General features: G+C 45.6%; 1 protein-coding gene and 2 long non-coding RNA genes across 4 annotated transcripts in view; 1 reads left to right on the forward strand and 2 right to left on the reverse strand.

Moving 5' to 3' along the window:
• Positions 1-559: 559 nt before the first annotated feature.
• On the reverse strand, positions 560-10,105 carry LOC110744166. The gene is made up of 2 exons (XR_002524425.2): positions 6,995-10,105; positions 560-1,011 (listed from the first exon to the last, which is right to left on the reverse strand). It is a non-coding gene; the product is annotated as an uncharacterized LOC110744166 (long non-coding RNA).
• Positions 10,106-12,285: 2,180 nt separating this feature from the next.
• Positions 12,286-26,459, forward strand: part of LOC103887706 — a 31,529-nt gene continuing 17,355 nt past the window's right edge. The window contains exon 1 of the long non-coding RNA XR_651928.3: positions 12,286-12,800. This is a non-coding gene — a long non-coding RNA (uncharacterized LOC103887706). The remainder of the gene's footprint in view (positions 12,801-26,459) is intronic.
• GSTO2 (glutathione S-transferase omega 2) overlaps positions 13,841-26,459 on the reverse strand; it is a 29,194-nt gene continuing 16,575 nt past the window's right edge. For both annotated transcript variants that reach the window (XM_009215319.3, XM_017944307.1), the window contains 2 exons: positions 15,594-15,700; positions 13,841-14,131 (listed from right to left, as the gene is read on the reverse strand). In XM_009215319.3, coding sequence (XP_009213583.1) covers positions 13,975-14,131; positions 15,594-15,700 — 264 coding nt within the window. In that variant the 3' untranslated portion in view covers positions 13,841-13,974. The remainder of the gene's footprint in view (positions 14,132-15,593; positions 15,701-26,459) is intronic.

Here is a 26,459-nt window from a genome sequence, read left to right on the forward strand (position 1 = left end):
ACTGGATGCCAGCTCAGCAGCCCTGCACCTCTCTTTATTCTCTCCAAAGCTGGTCTCTCTGACTCTCATTGTGGTAGGGGGAGGATGGATGCTAAAGGTAGAAGCTGACCTGGAAAAAGAGACACAGGGTGACTGTGGCAAAGGACAGCTGGAAAAGAAGCTCTATCACTTCTTCATTGGCAACCGCAAGGTGCCTGAGGCCATGGCACTCCCAGAGGCTGTGCGCAGGGCCAAGCCTCTCAACCTCTTCTGGCCCTGCGTCCTGCAGCAAAGTTTCTACTGTAAGACAGTGGACTTCTTCGATGAGGTGCTCCATCTCCAGGTCTGGTTCAGGGGGATCAGGAAGCCTCTTCTCCACCTGTGGCTTCACTGGCCCTTTGAGATTTTCTCTCACCATCACTTCAGTTACCCTTGCAGGGGGCCAGGGTCGAGAATATACCTGTGTTCTCCCTCCAGGGTTTCAGCCGGCCTTGCCTTCCAGAGAGCACAAAAAAACTGGACAGGGGTGCCCAGTTCCCCCATAAACTGAAGGAAGGAGATCCTTCCCCCATCCCTAGGAGTTCTCTCAACCAGCCTCAGAAAGCTTGAGAAAATGGACCCCTTGCCCAGCCAGGGTTAATTCCTGGTGGGGCAGCTCGGCTGTGATCAGGGTAACCAAACCTGTAGGAAGGCTTCCAGTGTGAGCTGGAATTAGACTGAACACGTGCTTGGGCCTACCTCTCCCTAGACCCAGCTGCGGGGCACTCCAGGGAATGAATCAGCTCAAGTGTGTCCCTAACAGCAGCCTGGAGTTACCCCGAACCCCTCACAGCCCCACCCTCCTCATTCCATCAGATGCATTTGTAGAATCGGGGCAAACTTCCTTATTTATTTATGGCCCATGCCTTTCCCCGCTTCATCCTGATCCGGTTTTGCTTTGAAGAGACCCCAATAACCAAAACACAGCCTCCAGAAGCCAAACCTGTGCCTCGATCTCCCACAGCTTCTCCTTTGCTTCCAGGAGAAAGTTCACTGGAAAAAAAAAAAAAAAAAAAACCTTCAGCTTCTTATTTATACGGAGACAGCAGAACTCGGTGGGGAAATGAGAATCTTTTCTGCACCAAAGCTGCTTCTAAAGCAGAAAGCAGTGGCGCTCTTGGTGTTTCATGCTGCCTTATTTATATTCAAGGAAGAATTAAATCTTGCAAGCAGTAGAAATGGTCACAGTGTTTGTTTTTAACTTCAGGAAATCTGTGAGGCTCTCAGGGCACGGCTGGGGACAGGGGGGTGGATTTCCTACTGACAGAGCAGAAGCTTTCACTCCCTTTTTATTCTTAAACTTTCAGGAAACTTTAAAAAATAACAAAACAGAACATTTCTACCCTGTCTTTGAGGCAACTTGTGTGCTACCTGCAGAGGTCCAGAAAGGGCCTTCGAAAGCTGGCTGTAGGGTGGATTCCAGCCTGAGACCTTATTTCACAGAGCTGATGTGAGCTGAGAAATACAGGAGCTGGAACTAACAGGAAGCTTTTGGGTTTTAAAGAAAGAGATTGAATTTTAAATAGAGGATGTTGAGTCTTCTAGGGCACTTTGGCCTTTCCACTAAGGACAACCCTGCCCTCTTTCTCCAGAGTCTCTTTCCCAAGGATGCTTGACTTTCCCCAGCATCTACTCACTTGCTTTGCTAAAGAACAAGGGTGAAATGAATAGGGCTGGCCCCTAGGCCAAGAAGCTGGTTATGTTGGGGAAGGGCCTTATGTCCTCAAAAGTGCCAGCCCCTCTGCATGCCTGGCTGAAGCACAGCCCCCGCTGAGAACCTGGGGTGGTGCTCTGGTTCATCATCAAGGGTGTCATCTGAATCACCTGCAGAACCTGGTCCGTTGCCTAGACCCCGCCTCGAACCTACATGGTGCTCAGAATCCAGTCTGGAGTGGTCAGGCTAGGCTTGATTTTTAAAGATTTCCCCCAAGTGACTGATAGTACTCCTAGCTGAGGAAGGCTTCTCACTTTCTTTCTTAATGGAAAGCTAAAGAAAACCCAAGTGGACTACTTTCCCTACAGATCTATTGGAAGATAGATAGACCTGGGAAAAGCCAGTGAGCCTGCTTGGAATCTGTGGTCTAAGTGGCATCAGCTATACCACAAACTTCTCATGAGGGCACCCACATTCACACTAGTGCCATAAGCATCAGAGAGAGGGCAGGAAGGCATAAGATGGTGAGCCCTTCTCCCAAGCAGGTCATGAGTAGTCCAAAAGCATTTGTCAGGAGCCTAACATGCATGAGACATTGTAGAAAATAGGAAGATGAATAGGACCAAGCCTGTTCCCTAGGAGAGACAGCAGAAGGTAGCCTTCCAAGTACTGACCTACTCCAAGCGTGACCCTGCACTACACATATGGGTATCACCTGGGTGCAGCTTCCTGGGCCGTGTCAGACTCCAGTGGGATCCTGAGAAGTTAGATAGAAGAATCTGCACTTCACCAAGTTCCCCACGTGATTCTGGATGTCCAAGAACCACTGGTACCTGGGGTGATTAGGGAAGGCCTCATGATGGGGTGCTGCCAGATAGAGCCTCTGAAAAATGACCAGGACTGTGGCCAGGAAAGGCATTCCGGCCAGAACCATGGAGTGAGGGTGGGAAGTACCTACTGTATGGCAGGCACCGTTCCGCACACACATTTGTTAATGCACACAGTTCCAAGTCAGTCCTATGGTGCGGGTGCTATTCTTATCCTCCCTACTTTCCAGATAAGGAAACAGGCACTGAAGGGGCAAGTGACTTACCTACTGTCAGAGTGGTAAGTAGCACCGCCCAGATTCCAACCCAGGGAGTCCTGGTGTATATGTTGGCATATACTCAGAAGTCGTGGCAAATGAGGTTGAAAAGATAAGAGTGGGACTGAGCCATGGAAAGCCTTGAATGCTAATACAAGGTAAATTTGGACCTTACAACAAGCAGAGATGGGCCATTGGTGGGTTTTGAGTGAGACAGTAACTTGATTCACCCCCAAACTATGGAGTCCTCATCTATGTGATCAGTGTCATCCATGTACTGTGCTGTAGGGTACATGGCTTGCCAGAGCAAGGTTGGTGGCAGCTGGCAGTGGTCGGTGAATGTCCAGGAAGTCCTAACTCAAGCCGCCCCAAGGCTGTGATTCAGAACATTTTCGTGGTCCATCTTGTTTCTACCTCATGGGACAAAGCTGGAAGGCTGTTTGGTTTGGCCAGCGACCGAAAGCAGAGGGAGCCAAGAGTCACAGAGTGAAAGGCAATGTGTGCCTTCAACTGGGCCCTCCCTCTCCACCCCACTCTGCCTTGCCGCACCCCTGCCCCTGGGAGGGGCATCTTTTAGAGTTAACTTTTCTCATTGCCGTCCAAAAATAGCTTGCTTAAACAACTAGTTTGTTGTTTAAAAAATAAACATAAAAGCAATAATACAGTCATAATTTTAAAATTCAAGTACTAACAGGAAAATTAAGTAACAGACTAACAGTCCCACTTCTGACTTCTTAGTCCACTCCCCAGAGATAACCAATATGAAGTTTTTTGTGCATCCTTCCAAAATGTTTCTGTGTATGCGTCACGTGTATTTATATATGTATGCAACCTTTTAGTCCTTTTTTACATAAATGGCATCATACCGACTAATTCTTCTTGGTTATCTTTTTGAACATTTGGCTCTACCTTATTCTTTAAAATAGCTGCTTACTGGCCGGGTGTAGTAGCTCATGCCTGTAATCCCAGCACGCTGGGAGGCCAAGGCAGGAAAATCGCTTGAGCCCAGGAGTTTGAGACCAGCCTGGGAAACATGCCAAACCTTGTCTCTACAAAAAATACATAAATTAGCCAGACATGGTGGCGTGTACCTGTAGTCCCAGCTACTCAGGAGGCTGGGGCGGGAGGATCGCTTGTGCCTAGGAGGCAGAGGCTGTAGTGAGCCGTGATCTCTCCACTGCACTCCAGCCTGGGTGACAGAGTAAGACCGTGTCTTAAAAATATATATATATATATACACACACACACACACACACACACACACACATATTTCCCTACCGAGGAACTTTCCCTACTGAGGAACACTTAAGTTGTCTCCACTTTTTGCTGTTATAAACAACACTCTAGTGAACGTCTCTGTGCACAAATCCTGTTTTGAAATGATCCTTCCTCTCCCAGTAATCTCCATATTCTGTACTTCCTGTGTATGGATTCACCACCAAGCATCTTCTAAAAAGAACCATTGCCTGGGATTTATTCAATCGTCATGAATCAACAGTGGGGAAAAGGCGTTTGACCAAGTACTGAGCAACAGCATGTGCTCTGCCTGGGTCCGGCTCTATGTGGGGAACAAGATTATAAGATGGGGGCTCTGTCCCCAAGGAACTGGGTCTAATAGGAAGACTACCAATGGCTGCAAAGTAAGTCAGAGACCAATGAAGTGTGGTAAGTCATTGAAAGTGAAATTGTGTGACTCTGAGGCCCACATGAGCGGAATGTGAAAACAGATCAGCTTTGAGTTTCAGCTGTAACCTCTTTAGCTCCCTTACAAATGGGAAAATGTGAAGAGCCTCCCCAAAGAAAATCAAATCCACATAATTGTTCTGTCTCTCAAATGCTTCTACTTACTCCATTCATCCTAGCCTGGGTCTGGTTTATTTCCTCCTGCACAATGTGGGGCCCTACTTTACAAGTGAAAATGGCATTTTCCACCCTTTGATGTTTCTCTACACCCCCACAAAGAAACTAGAAAATAAAACTCAAAAGAGGGAACCACATAAACCTCAGAGATGTTCAAAGACATTTCTTCTTGATGGGAAAAGGTGGGCCTTAAAAGCGTGAAGTGAGAGTTGTAGCACAGGGGTGGGTTAGGGAGTTCGGAAAATTTTGTCCCATCTGTTTCTTTCAAACCCACAGGTCAGTGATATTTTAGGTTTCTTTTGGAGCAATTTTATTTAAAGTAGAAATAGCAAAGACCCACACCCTGTTTCTTCCCATTAGCTGCCGTTGGCTGTCTTCCCAACTGGCCAGAGATGACGCCCACAGCCCCCACGGCCTTGCTGCCATGAAGAAGGCCTTCTTCCTGAAGAAAGGACTGGGCTATGTTAGACCAAAGGTCTCCTGGGACGATGGCCTTGCATCTCTTCCAAAAGGCATGGCTAGTGCTGAATCAGCCCCCCAGGGGTCTGGAAGCTGTAGGTCAGCCCCCAGTTCTCCCAGCCAAGGACAGTGAGTCAGCCCATACATACCCCATGTACTCCCACCCCAGGAATCAAAGCCAAGCGAGACTAGAGCAGGTCCTGTATGTAGAGCCAGATTCAGGGCCAGGGAGAAGGTCAGTGGTGTTCAGCCCCCTGGGTTTCCACAGCTTTGCCCAGTGCGGTTTCTAAGAAGCCCTCTCCATAGGGACAAAATGCCACAAAGAGGAAACAAATCTATGGAGAGGGCTTCTGGCCAGGCAAGGAAGCTACACAAGCTCCACGCATCCAGAGCAACACAAGATGCCACACTAAGCTGCAAGGTTGCTCAGCCTGAACGTTTAAATCCAGAGAGAAACAAGAGCAGGCACCCTGCCCTCTCTCCATATACCCTCTCAATATGGAGGCCTATGCAAGGTCCTGCCCACAAGGTACCAGCCTTCATGACAAAGCTGGCGCCATTGAGAAGGTTAAATGAAAGGGCATGTGTGATGCAGTTAGCTTCGGGCCTGACAAACTCAACAAAAAAACTGCGGAGATTCTTCCCCTTGCTCTGAGGAGGGCTCCTTACAGCCCAACTCCTACTGCCTGGTTCCCCCAGCAGTGTAAGCTGTCCCTCCGCATGGGAGTGCCTCCTTACACATGGGGGTCTGTCTTCCCTGGGGATTCCCTCACACACCTCCCTTAGGGCCAGACGCTGGCCAGGTGCTCAGAAAATGTTTGTGCACCTCACTGGAGGGGTCTAGGACATGTCCCCTGTTTAGGGGAACAGAAAGAGTCTCTTGCCTCTGCCCTTCTGACCCCTCTGTTCTTGTCCCTCTGCAGGACAGCCAGAGCCTGGACCTGCAGTTGCCATAGCAACAGCGGAGCCAGAGAGAGTACCAGGTGGGGCATCCCTGCGGCTCCAGAGAAGCAGCTACCTCTTCTAGACAGCAAAGTGGGGAAACAGCTATGATAGTGGCCTTGTGATGAGCTCCTGGAAGTGGCCTGGGTTTCTACATCATCCATCCATCCATCCTTCCATTTGCTGAGTCATTCATCACTACTATACACAAGGCACTGTGCCAAACACCAGGAAAACAAAGTCAAGTGGGAAACTATTCCTGCCTTGAGAGAGCTGCCAGTCCAGGGGGGAAAGCAGAAGAGGAAGGCAGCAAGGGCGGGAGGCGAGGTAGTGCTGGCAGTGGGGAGGCCGAGCAGGGCAGAGATTAAGAGCACAGGCTCCAGAGTCAGCCTCCCGCAAGCAAACCTCAGCTCTGTTCATCACTAGCTATGCAACACCTGGGCAGGTGACTCCACCTCTAAATCTCAGTTTACTGATCTGTAAAATAGGAGTAATTGGTACTTACCTCATAAGGTTTGGAGGTATTAGTAATATATGTAAAGTACCTAGCATATAGTAAGTGCTCAGTAAACAGAAGGTTTACTGTTGTTCTGAATCTACCCTACATTCCCTCCTCCAAAACCCAAGGCTGAAGCCCGAGTTTCCGGTTAGGGCTTCCTGCAGTTTCCTCAGCTAACTCTTCCCTGGCGTCCAGGATAAGCAGCCCCTGCTGCCATTGTACCTGGGATGTCTGTGTGTCCCCACCTCTCCACCTCCCTGCTGCTATCAGATCACCTGGGACAGTGTCTCAGATAAAGTCCCCAAAGAGGGTCTTTCTGTTTAACAAATAAATGGCCAACAACCATTAAGTGAAATACTTAAAATACCTCCCGCCCTTATCTTTTACACAGCTCCTCATTATTCATCCCGATACTCTCCTCTTATGGCAGAAAGGCACAAAAACATGTAAACACACGCGCACACACACACACACGCACCTTTTGAGAGATTTTCTTCACCTGTGAGCATAACCTGAAGACTATGCCCAGATTTAGCAACGGCTGTTCCTGCTAACAGTCATCCTCCCACTTCCTTCCCCCAGTCCTGTGACGCTGGAACAGAGGCTGCCCCTACTTAGGGTTCTCCAGTCCTGTGACGCTGGAACAGAGGCTGCCCCTACTCAGGGTTCTCTGGGGGGCAGCAGCATCACTAAGCAACCGCTACCTCCATTGCTTTGTCCATCTCAGCCGCAGGACAGGACTGGAAATGGCTCTTCATATTGGCTCCTATGGCGGGGAGCTGACTGTTGCTGCTCAACTGCTCCCTCTGGAGGGGCTGTTTGCTAATGACAAAGTAGGCCGGAGACCCTTGCTGAGTGCAAGGGGATTCGTGGGCATTGCAGCGATCCTTGGGAGGAAATGGCAGGGCAGAGTATTACACAGTTCTTGTCCTTGGAGCACGTGTGTAACCATCCTGTCTGTGCGCAGCATGGTACAGGGGCACTTTAGCGTTCCATTCAGCATCCGAGATGCTTGGTAACTGGGCAGGCCTGCAAGCATTTCAAAGCCCTCACATTTTAACCCTCGGAAACAGATAACCTGCTCCAAGAGGAGACAAAGATTCTCTGCTTAACCAAACTTTAGTCAGGCTCCTGAACCTCCTCCTAGGTCCATCTGTGTATGTCCTTGTAAAATTGTTTTACCAAAGAACCCTGCTAAGTTAGTTTGGCAAAAGAATTTCCCCACCTCAATATCAGATCATCCTTGATATCTGATCAAGTCCCTTGTCCTCCGCCATCCCACAGGTGATGTCTGATCATCCTGGCCTTCTTCAGCAAGAATCCTGTTAGGTCAGTTTAGCCAGAATCCTCCTTATCCCTGATGTTTCCTCCGAGTAATTTTCAATCCACTGACCTCTGCTCTACTCCTGGGCTATAAATTTACCCACTTGTTCATCCTGTACTCAGAGTTGAGCCCAATCTCCCTCCCCCACTGCAAAAGTCTCATTGCAGTGGTCCCTGCACCTATCACAATGGTTATGAGTAATTCTTCCTTCACATGCTTTAAACAAGTGTCAGTGAATGATTTTTTTCTTTAACAGAGAGTAGTGAGATTCTGAGTATTCTTCAGAAACATGGGAGAGAATATTTATCTTACATCATTAACAACATTGCAAAATTTCAGAATGTGCAGTATTAAACTTGGCCTTGGGGTGTGAGGGAGGAGGAGGGGGAGGGATAAAATCACAGCTTTCAAGGGATCACAGGTTGAGATTAAACCTGCACACAGGAAACAACCAGAAAACAACTCCAAACCATGAATCAAGCCATATGCAATGTAGGACATCTAGTTCCACAAAGTGATGGGGGGATGAGCACAGGGTTCAAGTCTGATCACTGACAGAAGCCTCATCATAATAAGGTTGCCTGCCATTCACTGAGTTTCACCCAGCTGATACTAAGCCCTTGCATAGATGAGCCCATCATTAATTAACAGCCCTGTGAAATAGGTACTAAGCAGTCCCATTTTACAGATAAGAAACTGAGTCTGATAGAAGTGAAGCAACTTACTCAAGAAACTTAAGTTGCAAAGCCGGAATTTGAACCCAACGCTGAACTTGAAGCCCTGTTTGTAACCCCTATAGCACACCACTTCTCTTTACATAAAGAAGAATTTTGATCTGAACTTTGCAAGAGAAAAGACTGGTTGGGAAAAAAACAGAGGGCTGCTCTGAGGAAGAATAGTATGTAGAGGAAATGGCATTTTCAAAGGCTCAAGAGCTCTAACAGGTCAGATGAGAGCAAAATGTTTGAAAAGATCAAATGTTCAGCCTTCCAGGCACTCAAAGATGACAATAAATGGGAAATGGGTCTCCCAAGTGGGCACAGTGTTCAGTGTGTGTGTGTGGCAGCGGGTGGGAACTGGAGATTACTCAATGAGAACTGCATTGGGCTGGATATTTGGTTATTTGTGAAGACTTCAGACAACAAACTAAGCTAGGCTGCTATAAACCACAGGGGAGTCAAGCTTGGTTCTCAACTCAGAGTAACCCAGTCCCCCCTCCATCAAGGCCAATGACTCTGACAAAGGAAACATGGGTAAGGAAACCTGAAGGTGAGAAACCAAGAAAAATAACACCTGCCCCCACCCCCACCCCCACCACCAAAGCTCCAAGGAACAATGTGGGAACCACATGCAGGCAGTCTTTGCAGCACTGGAGGGAATGCTCTAGCTCGTACTTTATGATTTAGATTAAATCTACTTTAATACTCAGAGTCATTCTGTCCTCCTAGGCCTCTGAGTCTGTGATGGGAGGGGCTGCCACAAAGGTCTCTGAAATGCCTTCAAGGCCTTTTCCCCATTTTCTTGGCTATTAGCACTTGGCTTCTTTTTACTTATGCAAATTTCTGCAGCCTGCTTGAATTCCTCCCCTGAAAATGGGCTCTTCTTTTCTACCACATAGGGGGCTGCAAATTCTTCAAACATTTATGCTCTGCTTCCCCTGTAAATGTAAGTTCCAACTTAATGTCTTTTCTTTGCTCACACATATGAGCATAGGTTGTTGGAAGCAGCCAGGGCACATCTTGAATGCTTTGCTGCTTCGAAATTTTTTCTGCCAGATACCCTAAAATCATCACACTCAAGCTCAAAGTTCCACAGGTCCCCAGGCCAGGGACACAATGCAGTCAAGTTCTTTGCTAAAGTATAACAAAAGTGACCCTTGCTCCAGTTCTCAATAAGCTCCTCATTTCCATCACCTCCTCAGCCCGGCCTTCACTGTCCATATCACTACTGGCATTTTGGTCATAACTATACAACCAGACTCTAGGAAATTCTAAACTTTCCCTCATCTTCCTGTCTTCTTTGGAGCCCTCCACACTCTTCCAACCTCTGCCCATTACCCAGTTCCAAAGTCACTTCTACGTTTTCAGGCATCTTTATAGCAATGCCCCACTCCTCAGTACCAATTTTCTGTATTAGTCTGTTCTCACACTGCTAAAAGGAAACACCTGAAACTAGGCAATTGATAAAGAAAACAGGTTTACAAAAACTGCGTGTTCTCACTTATAAGTGGGAGCTAAATGATGAGAACAATGGACATATGGAGGGTAACAACACACACTGAGGCCTATTGGAGGGTGCAGGGTGGGAGGAGGGAGAGGATCAGGAAAAATAACTAATGGATACTAGACTTAATATCTGGGTGATGAAATAATCTGTATAACAAACCCCATGACACATGTTTACCTATGTAACAAACTTGCACATCCTGCACATGTACCCCTGAACTTAAAGTTTTTTTAAAAAGAGGCTCAATTGGCTCATGGTTCTGCAGGCTGTACGAGAAGTATAGTAGCTTCTGCTTCTGGAGAGCCCTCAGGAAGCTTCCACTCATGGCAAAAGGCAAAGGGGGAGCCAGGCATCTCCCATGGTGGGAGCAGGAGCAAGAGGGGTCAGGGAGATGCTGCACACTTAAACAACCAGATCTCATGAGAACTTACTATCATGAGAACAGCACCAAGAGAATGGTGCTAAACCATTCATGAAAAATCCGCCCCCATGATCCAATCACCTCCTACCAGCACTGGGGATTAATTTCAACAAGAAATTTGGTGGGGTCACAGATCCAAACCATATCACAGAATTTTAGATCTAAAAGAAATTTCAAGTACCACTTAGTCTCCAGCACCAGCACCACGACCACAGCCAGCTGTCCCAGCCACACAAGCCCAGCCCCATCATGATCCCTCCTCCCCCTAGCCATGTTAGATTGTAACTGGACTCAGTCCAGGATAGGCTGTAGTTCAGAACCTCCAAGGAGGGGAACTCCACACAACCTCCATTCTGATGTTAACATCATCTATGACAACGACTTCTTTTAAATGCTGTGGTTTAAACTATTTTTTTTTTTCTTTTTCCAATCTGCAAAAGATAGAGAATGGCTCTGATATGGTTTGGCTATGCTCCACCCAAAATCTCATCTTGAATTTTAATCTGAATTACAATGCCCACATGTTGGAGGAGGGACCTCAAGGGAGGTGATTAGATTGTGGGGGTGTTTTCCTTATGCTGTCCTCATGATAGTGAGTGAGTTCTCACGAGATCTAATGGTTTTATAAGGAGTTTTTCCCTCCTTGGCTCTGTACTTCTCTCTTCTGCCACCTTGTGCAGAAAGACGTGTTTGCTTCCCCTTCCACCATGATTGAAAGTTTCCTGAGGCCTCCCCAGTCATGCGGAATTGTCAGTCAATTAAACCTCTTTCCCTTATAAATTACCCAGTCTCAGGCAGTTCTTTATAGCAGCATGAGAATGGCCTCATACAGGCTCTTACCTTTAAATCCTTAAGTGTAGGGCTTTTTATAAGATAGACACCTACCAGGCATGCTGACTCAGACCTATAATCTCAGCACTTTGGGAGGCCAAGATGGAAGGATCACTTGAAGCCAGGAGTTTGAGCCCAGCCTGGTCAACATAGCGAGACCCCATCTCTATTATTTAAAAGAAAAGGAAAAAAAAAAGGTAGACACCAATTAGTAAAAGTGGTTATCTCTGGGACATAAGATAATGGAAGATTTTCTATTCTTTTACATTACTGCATTTTTAATCCATATGTATTATCTTTCCACATGTATTATTTATTTAAGAAGCATATTTTAAAAGTCCTTCATGGAGCATTATTTAGTTACCTCCTTCCCTCTTTCCTCCAGGCGACATCCTTCTAGTTTTATTCAAAGATTGACAACTCAGTTTTCTCTGTGGGTCAGATGAGTGACAAAGAAGTGAGATGCAGGAAGTGTAAGGACGTGCAGGTGACCAGGACCCTGGTAAACCGCAGGGAGCATGCCTGGCCAAGAGGCACACAAATCCCAAACTGGGCTATAGGCCACCAGGCTGCAAACCTCCCCCATGAGTGCTTTTCTCCATTCTATAATTCCTGGTTCTTCAAGCTTTCTAAATTAGTGTATGGAGCCCCAAAAGAGAACACCTTCATTTTGGTGAGCCAGAGGCATGCCATTTCCTGTTGCATCAGTAGTAACTTTGGTCTTACGCCAAGCACTCACTAGCATGCAGCATTTGTACCGGCAAAAGGCTGATCAATCTCCTAAGTCCTACGAGAGGCCACAGGAGAAGATTCCCCTCTTTTTGAGCAAAGATCCCAGGGAAACGGTGATTCACAGACCTCACTTAGCATTAACTCGGGTGCCATGGCAACAGGGCTCCACATCCGGAGCAGATGGTGCGGCAGACTGCCCCTGTCACGCGGTGCCTCTTCTGGAAGTTCTGGCCATCTCACCAAGCAGGCTTGCTTCTGTCCAGCTGGCACAGAGTAACACCTGGTAACTATTTACATGGGTCAAAATACACCCGGAGCCAGCAGATGGCAGAGCCAGGCTGAGACGTGGGGAGAGAGGAGGGCTGGTTTGGGCTGTCTCAGAGGCAGAGGCGGCAGACAGCTCCTTTGGGGGGCACAGACAAGGCAAAACATCGCTCCTGTTGCTGCCTGGTGTCTCCGCACAGCTAGGAGGATGGGAAAGCATCCAACGTGAGCAAAGCTGAAACGATCACAGGCTGATCCTCAGACACTGAGATGAAACGGCACTGGACACACTTGGTCCCCCTCCCACAGTGAGGCAGTAGATGCTCCCAGCCCAAGGGACCTGTTGGCACCAGCCATCCTCAGCTCTTTGCTGTCTTCAGTGGGGTGGTACTGCCTGGCGAAGCTGGCAGAGGGGCCCCATCACAGACAAGCATCCCCACACCAGACAAGCAGCTCCAAAGCACTAGGTTCAAAACCTCAACCAAGGTAAGTGAAGAGATGGGGGCTCCCAGGGACAGATCCAGTGTCTTTTTCAACTTTATCCCCAGTGTGCCCCTGGGCTTGGTACACAACAGGTAACCAGAGGCATTTGTTGAGAGGAATTGGAAGAGAGTGTGACGCAAATCCAATGGAATGACCTTTGCTTGTGGCTGGGTTTGGGGTGTGTGTATTTTTTTAAGGCAGGATGCTGGCTATAGAACATTTTGTGAGACATCCTGAGCCCTGACAGCACCAGTGAAATTCTGACGTAGTTAGTCCTGGGTGATAAATCGGTGTTTCATTTCCTGCTTTGGAATTCTTTCCAGTCACAAGACCCTCAGTGTCTCCAGGCCCATGGCCAAAGTTTGGAAAATTACACTCATGCTCGCCCACGTGGACAGCGGCATTCATTTGCCAAATGGAAGGTATTTGGGCTTGGAGTGTTTTCTTCTTCCTTCTCCCTCTTCTTAAGTTTCCACCAGGGAGGTCTTTGGAGGGTGCCAATCTGTAGTGACAAGCATCAATCATAGGTTGACCCTGAACCTCAGCAGCAGCATCTGCACCAATAATCTGGAGATCAAACGAGGCTGAAGGCCAAGGAGTTAGGAGGCACACAGGCTCCCAAAATGTGCTCTGACATTAGCACCAGGAACTTTCTAGAAAACAGTTAGAAGCTACAGACTAGGCAGGGCAGGTGGCTCATGCCTGTAATCTCAACACTTTGGAGACCAGGTTGGGTGGATGACCCGGAGTGACCAGGAGTTGGAGACCAGCCTGAGCAACATAGTGAGACCCTGTCTCAACAATATTTTTAAAAAAACATTAGCTGGGCATGGTGACGCGTACCTGTAGTCCTAGCTTCTCAGGAGGCTGAGGTGGGAGAATCAACTGAGCCCAGGAGTTCGAGGCTGCAGTGAGCCGTGACTGCCCCACTGCACTCCAGCCTAGGTAACAAAGCAAGATCTTGTCTCAAAAAATAAAAATAAAAAAGCAGCAGCAGCGGCAGCTGTGGGTTAGAGGAGTCAGATAAATGATTATTGGAAGAATACATTTCCTGTTTGCATTTTATTGGGAACTTCAAAGAAAAGAAAGTGAGACAGATTGATTCCCAAGACAATCCGTGATGTAAACTCCCAACAAGCTGGGGAATTCTGGACGGTGAAGGGGTGGACGGTGAGGCTCAGTACAGCCCAAAGTCAAAGGCATTAGGGTTGTTCTGAAAATAGAGATTCAAGAAGCCCTGGAAAATGCTCTTATCCGTGAGAAGAGCACAGACTGTGGGGTCCCACTTCATGGCTGATATCCAGAGCCGCAGGGCTGGCGTGTGGCTCACACAGCTGCAAGACAGGAAAAAAGCGTCAGCACAGCACAGGGGGAGGCATCAGGAAAGGGGATGCACATTGCTTTTTAGATTTGCAAGATATGAAAAATGGGTTTATTTGGGGAATTATCTCAGTTATCTTACTATCAAGTGAGAATGATAACTTACTGGAGGAAAATCTTATTTTTGGAAAAGTCAAATGTGTAGAAGTTGTTGTTGCTTCTAATAATACAGTGAAATACTTTGGACTGATGGCTCTGGGAAAATAACATGTCTGTGCGTCATTGGGTTTTTTTTGTTTTTTAATATATATATATTTTTAAAGCTTGAGAAACTTACATGTGCTTCATTGTTTGCCAACAAAAAGACAACCCTCTGAAACAAACATTATTGGGTCATTCTCAGATTTTACTTTAGAGGATAGAAAAAAATAAAGACAAATAATTTCCAAAACATGCTTAAAATGAATAAAACAATAATGAAACCTTGAAATCATGGAGTTGACAGGGCTCTTTCAAGGATCCACCAGGACATTTAGTTCTGGGGTTTATAAAGCGACAAGCTGAAGATAATATGAGTGGGTTGTGGGAAATCCAGGACTAGAAGTGAGGTTTCCTAACCTGTGATTCCATGCTCTGTCTTCAGAGGATACCGCCTTTTGTAAATTTTATGTTTGAGACTGAGTTTTAAATATCCTGATATGTCGTATCTAAGCTCCTTCAAAGAGAGCTGAAGTCGGAAGTGCAGGAGACAGTGCCTGGGTGGGCTCCAGCCCACGGGTTATGAAGGTGCAAACACAGTTCTGCTTCAGCAGGGCCGGATTTCCAAGTGCCAGAAATGTCCAGCACCCACCATGAGAGTGGTTTGGATTAGGGTGGGCGTCTGCACATGTCCAGCTTCTCTGAGCTTTGAAGTAACAGAGCACTCACTGTTCTGCCCAGGAGCCTACACAGCTATTTCTTCACCTTTAACGTCCCTGCACTTCCATACTTCCATAGTGTTCATTGCCATTTTGTTTGTATGTTCCAAAATCAAGCATATATTACTACACAGATCTTTTTTATAAGGTTATTACTATCTGGGGGAAGATTTGTCCGGCAATGAGACGTGACTAAGGTATATGGTGCCCACTGGGGACCCGGCAGGACTAGGTGGAAGCATTGGGCACTGTGACTGTGACTCTCCACCAGCTCTCAGATCAGCCATGTGGGGGCGCTGGTGAGGACAGCAGGTTCTGAAGTCTGTGGGAGGCTCCTGGACTAGGGGTCTTATCTGCAGAAATGCGGGCAAAGTGTGAGTCTGAGTTAGCAGTGGAAAAGCACATGTGTTTTTAACAAGGAAGCACACACTGGGGTTTAGAAACCTGATTCGCTTCACAGACATTCTGAAACATGTCTACAGGGGGCACGCAGACCATCTTAAGCAGTGTTACTCAGTGTGACTCTGGGAATTTACCAACACAAGGTCAAATGTCTTACTCTGCTATCCCATACACATCCAGCCGCTCAAACCAGGGCCAGAGGAGGTAATCAATCATGGATGTACAGGTTCCACCAAAGAAGGTGGTGTTCTGATACTCAAGAATCTAAAAATGGAAACAAAACAAAAGCAAATAACTTTATATATCTCCTGACATGTTTATAGACACTAAATGCAAATCTCAAATTAATTCCCAGAGAGGGAGAACTGAGGCCTCTATCCTTCTCCCTCTGGTTAGCAGAATGCTTCTTCCCTTTCTCTGAGGTTTCCTCTGCCTCTTTTAGGTCACACTCCTGGCCACCTTGTCTCTTCCTTCCTTTCAACACTAGAGTGACAGTGAGGCTCATCTGATTGGAGAAACTGGAAGAACCACCCCCACAGAGTAGCCCAGCCCCTTCCTCTTAGCCTGGAACAGCTCCTCCATGTGCTAAGCCTTCCAAGGATAAGCTGAGCCCTGGACAGAGGAGGATCCACCTCAGGCCAGCACTGCCCATTACTTGAGGACAAGGGGAGCCTCAGCATGATGTTGAAGTCTATTATTAGGAACCCCACTCAGGATCTCCCATTCTCCAAGATCTGCTTTATCAATAAGAAAGGGGATTCTGCCAGGCCTGGTGGCTCATGCCTGTATTCCCAGCACTTTGGGAGGCCGAGGCGGGTGGATTACCTGAGGTGGGAAGTTTGAGACCAGCCTGACCAACAGGGAGAAACCCCGTCTCTATTCAAAATACAAAATTAGCCAGGCGTGGTGGCGCATGCCTGTAACCCCAGCTACTCGCGAGGCTGAGGCAGGAGAATTGCTTGAACCCGCAAGGCGGAGGTTGTGGTGAACCAAGATCGTGCCATTGCCCTCCAGCCTGGGCAACAAGAGCAAAAAAAAAAGAAAAAGGAAAAAAGAAAAAAAAAAAGGGGATGCTGTAATCTCCATGCCTTATTATTTTATCTTCTCAATTAATTCAAAACTAAGGCAGGAAAGAGCATCCTGTTTAATAGGCCCTCTCAAATTCTAACCTTGTGTTCTTCTTCTTCTTCTTCTTTTTTTTTTTTTTTTTTTTTTTTGAGATAGGGTCTGGGTCTGTCACCTAGGCTGGAGTCCAGTAGATCAATCACAGCTCACTTCAGCCTCAACCTCCCCCGGGCTCAAGCAATCCTCCCACCTCAGCCTCCCAAGTAGCTGGGATTACAAGTGCAGGCCATCATACCTGGATGATTTTTATATTTTTTTTTTGTAGAGATGGGGTCTTGGGGTCTTGCCATGTTGTGCAGGGGTCTCAAACTCCTGAGCTCAAGGGATCCTTCTGTCTTGGCCTCCCAAAGTGCTGGAAATACAGGTGTGAGCCACCGCACCCGGCCCCCAACGCTGTGTTTCTATCACACTTTTTTTTCATTTGAGCTTTTCAAACTTCACATTTGTTGGCCACTCAACACTATTACTTAATGCATTAAAATAAAATTTCTCATTCCCAAATGAGACTAAACCCAGGTAGAGGGACTGTAAAGAAAACAAACTCACAACAGACAGGTAGCCAAAGACGGCCCCAAAAAAGTACCTGCAAGTTTAAAAAAGCAAAAGTGTTCAGCAGAGGTGACTGTTGGTACAGGTCTTCCCAGAGAGAAAAGTATGGCACGAATTACCTGGTTAAATCAAGCAAGCTACTCATTTTGACCTGTATACTTCATAATCAACTCGATACTTCCCTAGAGCTACAGATCTTGACTGCTGGGCCCAGGTGAGTTGTGGAAATAAGCTATACTCTTGCTTTCATCTGGAAATATCAGGGTTCTGGTGAGGGACAGAGGGCAAAAGGACCAGAATCAAGCTGTGGATTAGGGTCCCGGGGCAGGGATAGCACAGTCCCCCGCCCAGCAAATGCACATACACATTTCCCTCATATTTTCCAAATGTATCTTGAAACCACCCACATCAAAACTACTGGCATTTCCTAATACAGCTGCAGATTATTAAGCCCCATCCCAGACAGGTATTTCCCCACCAATTTCAAGCAGGGCAAGTCTGAAATCCCAACAGAAAAGCTATCTTTCCCTAAACTAGCACAAAGTGCTCGCTCCTTTACAGACGGAGGAGAACATCCTGGACAGGCCTCCTGGGAGGTTTGCTGAAGTCTTCAGGACTCTCGATAGGAGAGTTCCCTTCTGTGCAAACCTGGAACCTTCCAGACACTAAAATTACTTTTTCCCCTTAAGAATCCTAGAAAATTGGGACTGGAAAGGCCCCTGAAACTCATCTAAGTGTGACCTCCTCATTTCGCCATTTATTTATACCATGATCATTACACAAAGGATTAGAAGTGTAGTGTAAAAATGTGCACTACATACTAAATATGAAAAATAATAAAATGCTATAATTGGGGAAAATGAAAGCTGGAACAGAAGGTAAAAAACCAGGAAGGAAAACAGTATCAAGATATCATGTCCTGGGTCCTGCAGAGTTCCTTCAATAAAGCCTTGAATTTGACTCTTGAGTTTCCTGGCAGCCAAAGGGGAGAGGAAAACATGCCAGTGATGTGATTCTTGTCTCCCACGGGGAAGCACAGGGGAGCCTTGCTATGCAGAGGAGGAAACCCAGTTCCAAGGAGGTTAAGGGGCTCTCTGGATCACACCAGAACTAACACACAAATCGTATTTTCCTAATTCCCAGACTAGTGTCAACCTTATGTCATTCAATTTCAAATATGTGTTTTTAGACTCTAATGAAAAGCTTCCTCAAATTGCTTGAGCCAAGGAGTTTGAGACTAGCCTGAGAAACATGGTGAAACTCCGTCTCTACAAACAATACGAAAATTAGCTGAACATGGTGGTGACACCTGTAGTCCTAGCTACTAAGGAGGCTGAGGTGGGAGGATCGCTTGAGGCTGGGAGGTCAAGGCTGCAGTAAGCTGTGAGCACACCACTGCACTCCAGAGCAAGACCCTGTCTACAAAAAAAAAAAAAAAAAAAAAAAAAAAACTGGCCAGGTGCAGTGACTCACGCCTGTAATCACAGCAATTTGGGAGGCCAAAGCAGGCAGATCACTTGAGCCCAGGAGTTTGAGACCAGCCTGGGCAATAGGGTGAGACTCCATCTTAAATAAATAAACAAAACAAAATAAAAATAAAAAAGCTTCCTCGTCTCTTGTGAATTCTTTTCTGTAAGAATGAAAAAGAATACCATGACTTGATATCTTGATACTGTTTTCCTTCCTGGTTTTTGACCTTCTATTCCAGCTTTAAATGTAACAGAAAAAAACTTGGAACCAGCAAACTCTGAAAGCTCCTCCTTCTCTGCAGCCAAGGATTGGCTCGGCTCTGAGCTTCTCTGTGAGAAGAATTTCCTTCTTAGTCTCACTCTTTCATGCTGTCTGAATCAGAAGCTCAAACCAAAGCAAGTGACAGAGGGATGAGACATTCCAACACAGTCATGATGAAAGAGCTTATCAGAATTCTCTCCTTCCTGGTTTATTCCACTGATAAGCGGATCAGGCAACTTTGCTAAAATAGTTATTTCTTGTACTCAATTTAAAGCAAGTCCCTTCCATTTACTCCTCTGAAAAAATGTTAGGATAGAGGCAGAGGCAAAATAAACTGACAGTCTTAACTTCCAATGTCTTGTCTTTCTTAAGTGTTTTATCATCAGAAATGGAATGAGAAATGGGTGTTAGATCTAGATCCATTTAGCAGTAGTTATGTTAATATCCAATCTGTCCTTTTAAAGAATTCTATGTTGAGTTCTCCCACCAGATTATATATCACATATAAAGATACAGCCAGGCATGGTGGCTCATGCCTGTAATCCCAGCACTTTGGGAGGCTGAGGTGGACAGATTGCTTGAGCCCAGGAGTTTGAGACCAGCCTGGGCAACATGGTGAAACCCCATCTCTACAAAAAAAAAACTAACTGAGCATTGTGGTGTGTGCCTGCAGTCCCAGCTACTTGGGAGGCTGAGGTGGGAGGACCACCTGAGCTTGGGAGGTAGAGGCTGAAGTGAGCAGTGATCATGCCACTGCACTCCAGCGTGGGTGACAGAGTGAGACCCTGTCTCAAAAAAAGAAAAAAAAAAAAGATATCAGTGGTCGGGCACTGTGGCTTATGCCTGTAATCCCAGTGCTTTGGAAAGTCAACGTGGAAGGAGCTCTTGAGGCCAGGAGTTCGAGACCAGCCCGGGGCACATTGTGAGACCTTGTGTCTACAAAAAATAAAAAAGTTAGCCGGGTGTAGTGGTGCCCAGGAGTTCGAGGCTGCAGTGAGCTATGATCACATCACTGCACTGCAGCCTGGGCAACAAACACAGCAAGACTCCATCTCAAAATACAAAAAAAAAAAAAAAAAGATATTGGCCATTCTTAATGTTGAATAGCTTCCCTCACAATGGCATTCCTCACTTTCAGAACCACTGTCTTTTGTATGAGCAAGCAAACCAAAATAGCCTTCTTAGAAAACGTTTTTCTTCAAAGACCCCAGATATCCCCTATAAGGCTTCTACAAATGGCAGGCGAGGGAACTGAGGCTTTAGCTTCCAGGCCTCAGATTTTTTGAAAACACTGACACATTTTCAATTCAGGCTTAAGAGTTCAAGAGGTTTGTTGGGAGTCTTTAGTACAATAGAAAAGCTCCTTTCTAATGCAAACATGGTACCTTCCCCAGACATGTAAAATTACTTCCCCTTTAGCATGGTAGATATTTTGCAGAAAGGTGTTTGACCTTCTGGAATGTGAGAAAAATCTATTTTAAAATTTTCTGTTCTCCAATTCACTGAAAAATAAGACTAGGGACGCGATGAGGGGTAACGAGCGAGCAATGCAAATGAAGAGGAAGGCACTACTTGGTAGGACGGGGGTGCACTGTTCCCACGCCCTGCACGCGAGAAGCCTGGCTGGAAAGGCACCTCATCTTCTGCGAGGGCCCTTCGGGCGCCCCCAGAGGGACGAAGGAGAACGTCAGCGTTTTGAGGTGCGCCCTGGAACACAAGGGGAAGGAGGAAGCGCGTGGGGCTCCCCCTGGTGGCCATCAGTGCGAGGCGCGTCGGCCACGGCTCCCCAAAAAACGTTCAACAGGAGGATGAAGAAATCTGCAAGGTTTTTGCGAGAGAAGCAAGATCATTAAGAGAAGCGAATCCCAGAATCCAAACCAGGCGTTCGAGAGAGCGCCAGTCTTCAACTCTTTGGTTCAGCCTCAATAATTGAGCTTCAAACATTGAAGCGGCCACCTCACCTTCATTGCCAAGAAATCCTGGGCCCCCAATCCCGAAACAGTATGGTGGCTCCCAGTGGGGGCTGCTGTACTTGCTGGAGGAGGAAGAGTTTTTCCTCATTAAAATCGTTCTGAAAATGCAGAAGCCATCCCCTACTCTCTGCCCCCCAAAAAACCAGAAGCCATCCTCCACCCTCTGCGGCCCCTGAACAGACACACAGCAACACGCCAGTACATCAGCAATACTGGCCCTTTTCCAGAAGCAGCGGAAAAGTACTCAACTCCAAGGCAGAAGTCTTTTATTAATATTTTTATTTTTTGTGGGCACATAGTAGGTGTATATATTTATGGGGTACATGATATATACATGGTCCAGGCATGCAGTGTGAAATAAGCACATTATGGAGAATGGGGTATCCACTCCCCCAAGCATTTATCCTTTGAATTACTAACAATCCAATTACACTCTTTAAATTATTTTTAAATGTGCAATTAAGTTATTATCGACTATAGTCACCATGTGGTGCTATCAGAGAGTAGGTCTTATTCATTCTTTCTGTGTTTTTTGTACCCATTAACCATCCCCACCTCCCTGTCAGCTCATGCTACCCTTCCTAGCCTCTGGTAACTATCCTTTTACTCTCTCTGTTCATGAGTTCAATTGTTTTGATTTTTAGATCCCACAAGTAAGTGAGAACATGTGATGTTTGTCGTTCTGTGCCTGGTTTGTTTCACTTAACATGATCTCCAGTTCCATCCATGTTGTTGCAAATGACAGGATCTCATTCTTTTTATGGCCGAATAGTACTCCATTGTGTGTATGCACTGCGTTTTCTTTTTTTTTTTCTTTCTTTCTTTGTTTTTTGTTTTGTTTTGTTTTGTGTTTTCTTTGAGACAGAGTATCACTCTTTCACCCAAGCTGGAGTGCAGTGGTGTGATCTCAGCTCACTGCAACCTCTGCCTCCCAGGTTCAAGCAATTCTCCTCAAGCCTCCTGAGTAGCTGGGATTACAGGCATGCACCACCATGCCAGCTTATTTTTGTATTTTCAGTAGAGACGAGGTTTCACCATGTTGGCCAAACTGGTCTCGAACTCCTGACCTCAAGTGATCCGCTAGCCTCGGCCTGCCAAAGTACTGTGATTACAGGAGTGAGCCACCACACCCCACCTGTACCACATTTTCTTTATCCATTCCTCTATTCATGGACACTTAGGTTGCTTTCAAATCTTAGCTATTGTAAACAGTGCTGCAACAAACATAAGAGTCCAGGTATCTCTTTGATACACTGATTTCCTTTCTTTTGGGTGTGTACTCAGCAGTGGGATTGCTGGATCCTATGGTAGCTCAATTTTTAGTGTTTTGAGGAACCTCCAAACTGTTCTCCATAGGGGTTATACTAATTTACATTCCCGCCCCAGTGTATGAGGGTTCCCTTTTCTCCACATCCTCAACAGCATTTCACATTGCCTGTCTTTTTAATAGAAGCCATTTTAACTGGGGTGAGATGATATCTCGTTATAGTTTTGATTTGCATTTCTCTGATGATCAATGATGCTGAGCACCTTTTCATATGTCCGTTTGCCATTTGTGTGTCTTCTTTTGAGAAATGTCTATTCAAATCTTTTGCAGGGCAGAAATGTTTTGAGTTCATAAAAGATAAATGGAGGTTCTTAAGATTTCAAATCTCAGATCCCTGCTAAAATGATATAGCTGAGACTGAGCTAACTATGTGATGAACCAGTTCCCTGTTAAACAAACCTAGGGTGTAGAACAAATCTAGGGCATATTTAAGACCATTTTCTCCTCTGGGAAGGAGACTTAGAGGCAGGACCTGCAACAGAACGTGCTCCTCCTGCTGCCCATCAGTTATGACCTCGATTCTCCATGAAGGTGCAGAATACAACTTGTCAAAATTTGGGGATTAAAGGACCACTCAAAATTCTATGCTGGCATCCTTTTAATGAGCTTAATTCTTATCTTCAAAATGTATTTGTAGGGCTGGATGTGGTGGTTCACACTTTTAATCCTACTACTTTGGGAGACCAAGGTGGAAGGATCGCTTGAACCCAGAAGTTCGAGACCAGTCTCGGACGGTCGGAGAAATCCCGTCTCTACAAAAAATACACAAAACTAGCCAGGCATGGTGGTGCCTGTAGTCCTAGACACTCAGGAGGCTAAGGTAGAAAGATCACCTGAGCCCGGGAGGTCGAGGCTGCAGTGAGCCGTGATCATGCCACTGCACTCCAGCCTGGGTGACAGAGTGAGACCCTGTCTCAAAAACAAAAACTAAAACAAATCACAATATATTTGTAAGATAGTGTGGGGGAAAAGCTAGGAGGGTAATGCTTGACCAGTCAAATGTCTGTAAAGTGATTGGTGGTGGAAGAAAATATAAATGAATATTTATCAAGTCTCTGAAGTGGGGAGAGGACTTCCTACACATAAAACAGTGGAGGAAATCATAGCAGGAAAGCCTTACAGCATAATACTTTCAGATGCTGTACTTCCATATGCAAAAATATATAAGCCAAACTAAAAGTCAAAAGAAAACAAAAATGTGTTTTAAAACCAGCCAAATATCTTTTCTATACAAGGAACACTTTAAAAGGAACTTTTTGGCCGGGCGCGGTGGCTCAAGCCTGTAATCCCAGCACTTTGGGAGGCCGAGACGGGCGGATCACGAGGTCAGGAGATCGAGACCATCCTGGCTAACACGGTGAAACCCCGTCTCTACTAAAAAAATACAAAAAACTAGCCGGGCGAGGTGGCGGGCGCCTGTAGTCCCAGCTACTCGGGAGGCTGAGGCAGGAGAATGGCGGGAACCCGGGAGGCGGAGCTTGCAGTGAGCTGAGACCCGGCCACAGCACTCCAGCCTGGGCGACAGAGCGAGACTCCATCTCAAAAAAAAAAAAAAGGAACTTTTACAAATCAACAAGGAAAATTAGTAAGATTCAGATGGCCAGATAGGCAAAGCCCCTGAACTGAACAGACAAATTTTACAAGACCAGGAGCAAGAGATGACATACTTCAGGGAAAACCTCCCACTTCCCTGGCAATCAAAGAAATATGCATTAAGTCAACAATGAGGAGCTACAGTGTATCTCCACAGCAAATATTATTCAACAAACAAATATCTTTTTGAATGAACTCTCCCCCCAGTGAAAAGGAGATAAGGCAAAGAGCATTTTCACATACTGCTGGTGAGGGGCAAACAACACAAGTCTTCTGGGAAGCAATTTAGTGAAATACAGCCCAAGCCTCCAACGTGCTCATTCTACCCTTTGATCTGGTCATTCCATTCCTGAGAGTCCAGCTTAAGAACATATTCTAAAATACAGAAAATGCTTCTTAGGCAAAGAAGCTGATATTCCCTGTAGCACCATTCAAAACGGCAAAGGACTGAAAACCATCTAAACACTCCTAATTAGTGTACTGGATAAATAACTTTATGGTTTATAAACATGGCAAAGTATGCAGACATTAAAAGTGTTTTCGGCCGGGCGCCTGTAATCCCAGCACTTTGGGAGGCCAAGGCAGGAGGATCATGAGGTCAGGAGATCGAGACCATCCTGGCTAACCAGTCTCTACTAAAAATTCAAAAAGAAATTAGCCGGGCGTGGTGGTGGGCGCCTGTAGTCTCAGCTACTTAGGAGGCTAAGGCAGGAGAATGGCGTGAACCCGGGAGGCGGAGCTTGCAGTGAGCCAAGATTGCACCACTGCACTCCAGCCTGGGCGACAGAGCAAGAATCCGTCTCAAAAAAAAAAAAAAGTGTTTTTTCTACTTTTAAAGATTACATATTTAATACAGAAATACATTCCCATCATTTTAAAAAAATCAAACACAGAAAATAGTGTAAAAGGCAAAATCTTCCCTTCACATCCCTGCCCTTAACCACTTTTCTTACCCACCCCAATTCTAATCAGTCCCCTTCCCAGTGTGAGACACTACTGGGAGGTGGATGGGTTTCTCTCTAGATACTTTTCTAGCCATTTATTTACATGTATATGCACACCTGCATGGTTCAGTTTTGTTTTATTCTACTAAAATGGGATCATACCAGCTGTATTACTGTGTGATTCATTTAATATTTCTAGGCAATCTTTTAATGTCAGTACACAGATTTACCTCATTCATTTTCAGCCGTTCCACAGAATTCCACAAGACAGACATGATTTGCTTAACCACTCACCATCTAATGAATATTGTTTCCTAATTTGTCATCATCACAAATAATGCTGCTGCTCTAAGAAACACTCTTATACATGTAAATAAGCATTTATAGAGTTTATAAAAATTGGCCAGGTGTGGTGGCTCACACCTGTAGTCCCAACAATTTGGGAGGCCAAGACAGGTGGGTCACTTGAGTCCAGGAGTTTGACACCAGCCTGGGCAACAGAGGGAGACCCTGTCTCTACAAAAGTTAAATAGAAAACTAGCTAGGCATAGTAGCACATGCCTATAGTCCCGGCTACTCACGAGGCTGAGTTGGGAGGCTCCCTTGAGCTCAGGAGTTCGACGTTGCAGCGAGCCATGATTGCACCCTGCATTCCAGCCTGACAACAGAGTAAAATCCTGTCTCAAAATAAAATGGCAGGGGGTCTAGGGAATATTTACATCATAATAGTAATCAAGTTTCAACTACATAAAATATACAAAACAGAAAAGGGCAGAAAACAAAAACAAAAAAGTCCCCAAGATTGTAACAGTGGTTGTTTCTGGTAGTGGGATTATATTTTTTCCCCTTAGTTTCTATGTTTTCCTGTACTCTCCAAATTCTCTCTAATGAACAAGTACTACTTTATAATTGGAGAAGAGTAAAAATAATTTTCAAATAATAAGAATAATTATTATTCTATTATTTATGGTGATGGGAAAGGGTATATCAGAAGGCTATTGAAAGAAGTACAGCAAATATTAGTTTATCTAGAAAGCAGCTGTCAGAATTGGATGATGAATGAAGTAACTGAACTAGCAACAGCACTAATACACTTAACCAGGCATCCCGAGTCAGGGATAACCCATTCCCAAGTGTGAAAGAAAGGTGGTTACAACTAAAATGGCATGTTAGTAAACATGCTAAATCAGCTAGCAAATCCAAGAGAAATCACAACGTATGTTCATGCAAAAACCTGCACAGTGTTCACAACAACATTATCCACATTGGTTCCAAGAGTGGAACCTTCCCAGATGTGGATAAACAAAATGTGTGTATTCACACATGGAATATTATTTAGCCATAAAAAAGAATGAAGGATGAACCTTAAGAACTTCATGGTATGTGAAAATAGCTCATGAAATGCTACACGTTGTATGATTCCAGTTATATGAAGTGTCTAGAATAAGTCAATCCATAGAGACAGAAAGCAGATTAGTGGCTACGTATGGCCAGGCGGACTGAGAAGAAATGGAAAATGATAGCTTACGAGTGAGCAGTTTCTCTGGGGTATGATAAAAAAACGCTCTGAAATTAAATAGTGGTGATAGTTGCACAACTCTCTTAGTATACTAAAAGCCAGTGAATTGTACACTTGAAAAGGGTGAATTTTGTGGCATACAAATTATATCTCAACAACTTTGTTATTCAAAATAGCTAGTAATAATGAATTTAGTTTGTAGACATGTTAACTTAGATGATAAAAAATTTAGCCTGTAGTCTGCTATATATAAAAGGATACA

This window comes from Papio anubis, chromosome 11 (genome assembly GCF_008728515.1).
Source record: "Papio anubis isolate 15944 chromosome 11, Panubis1.0, whole genome shotgun sequence".
NCBI lineage: Eukaryota > Metazoa > Chordata > Mammalia > Primates > Cercopithecidae > Papio > Papio anubis.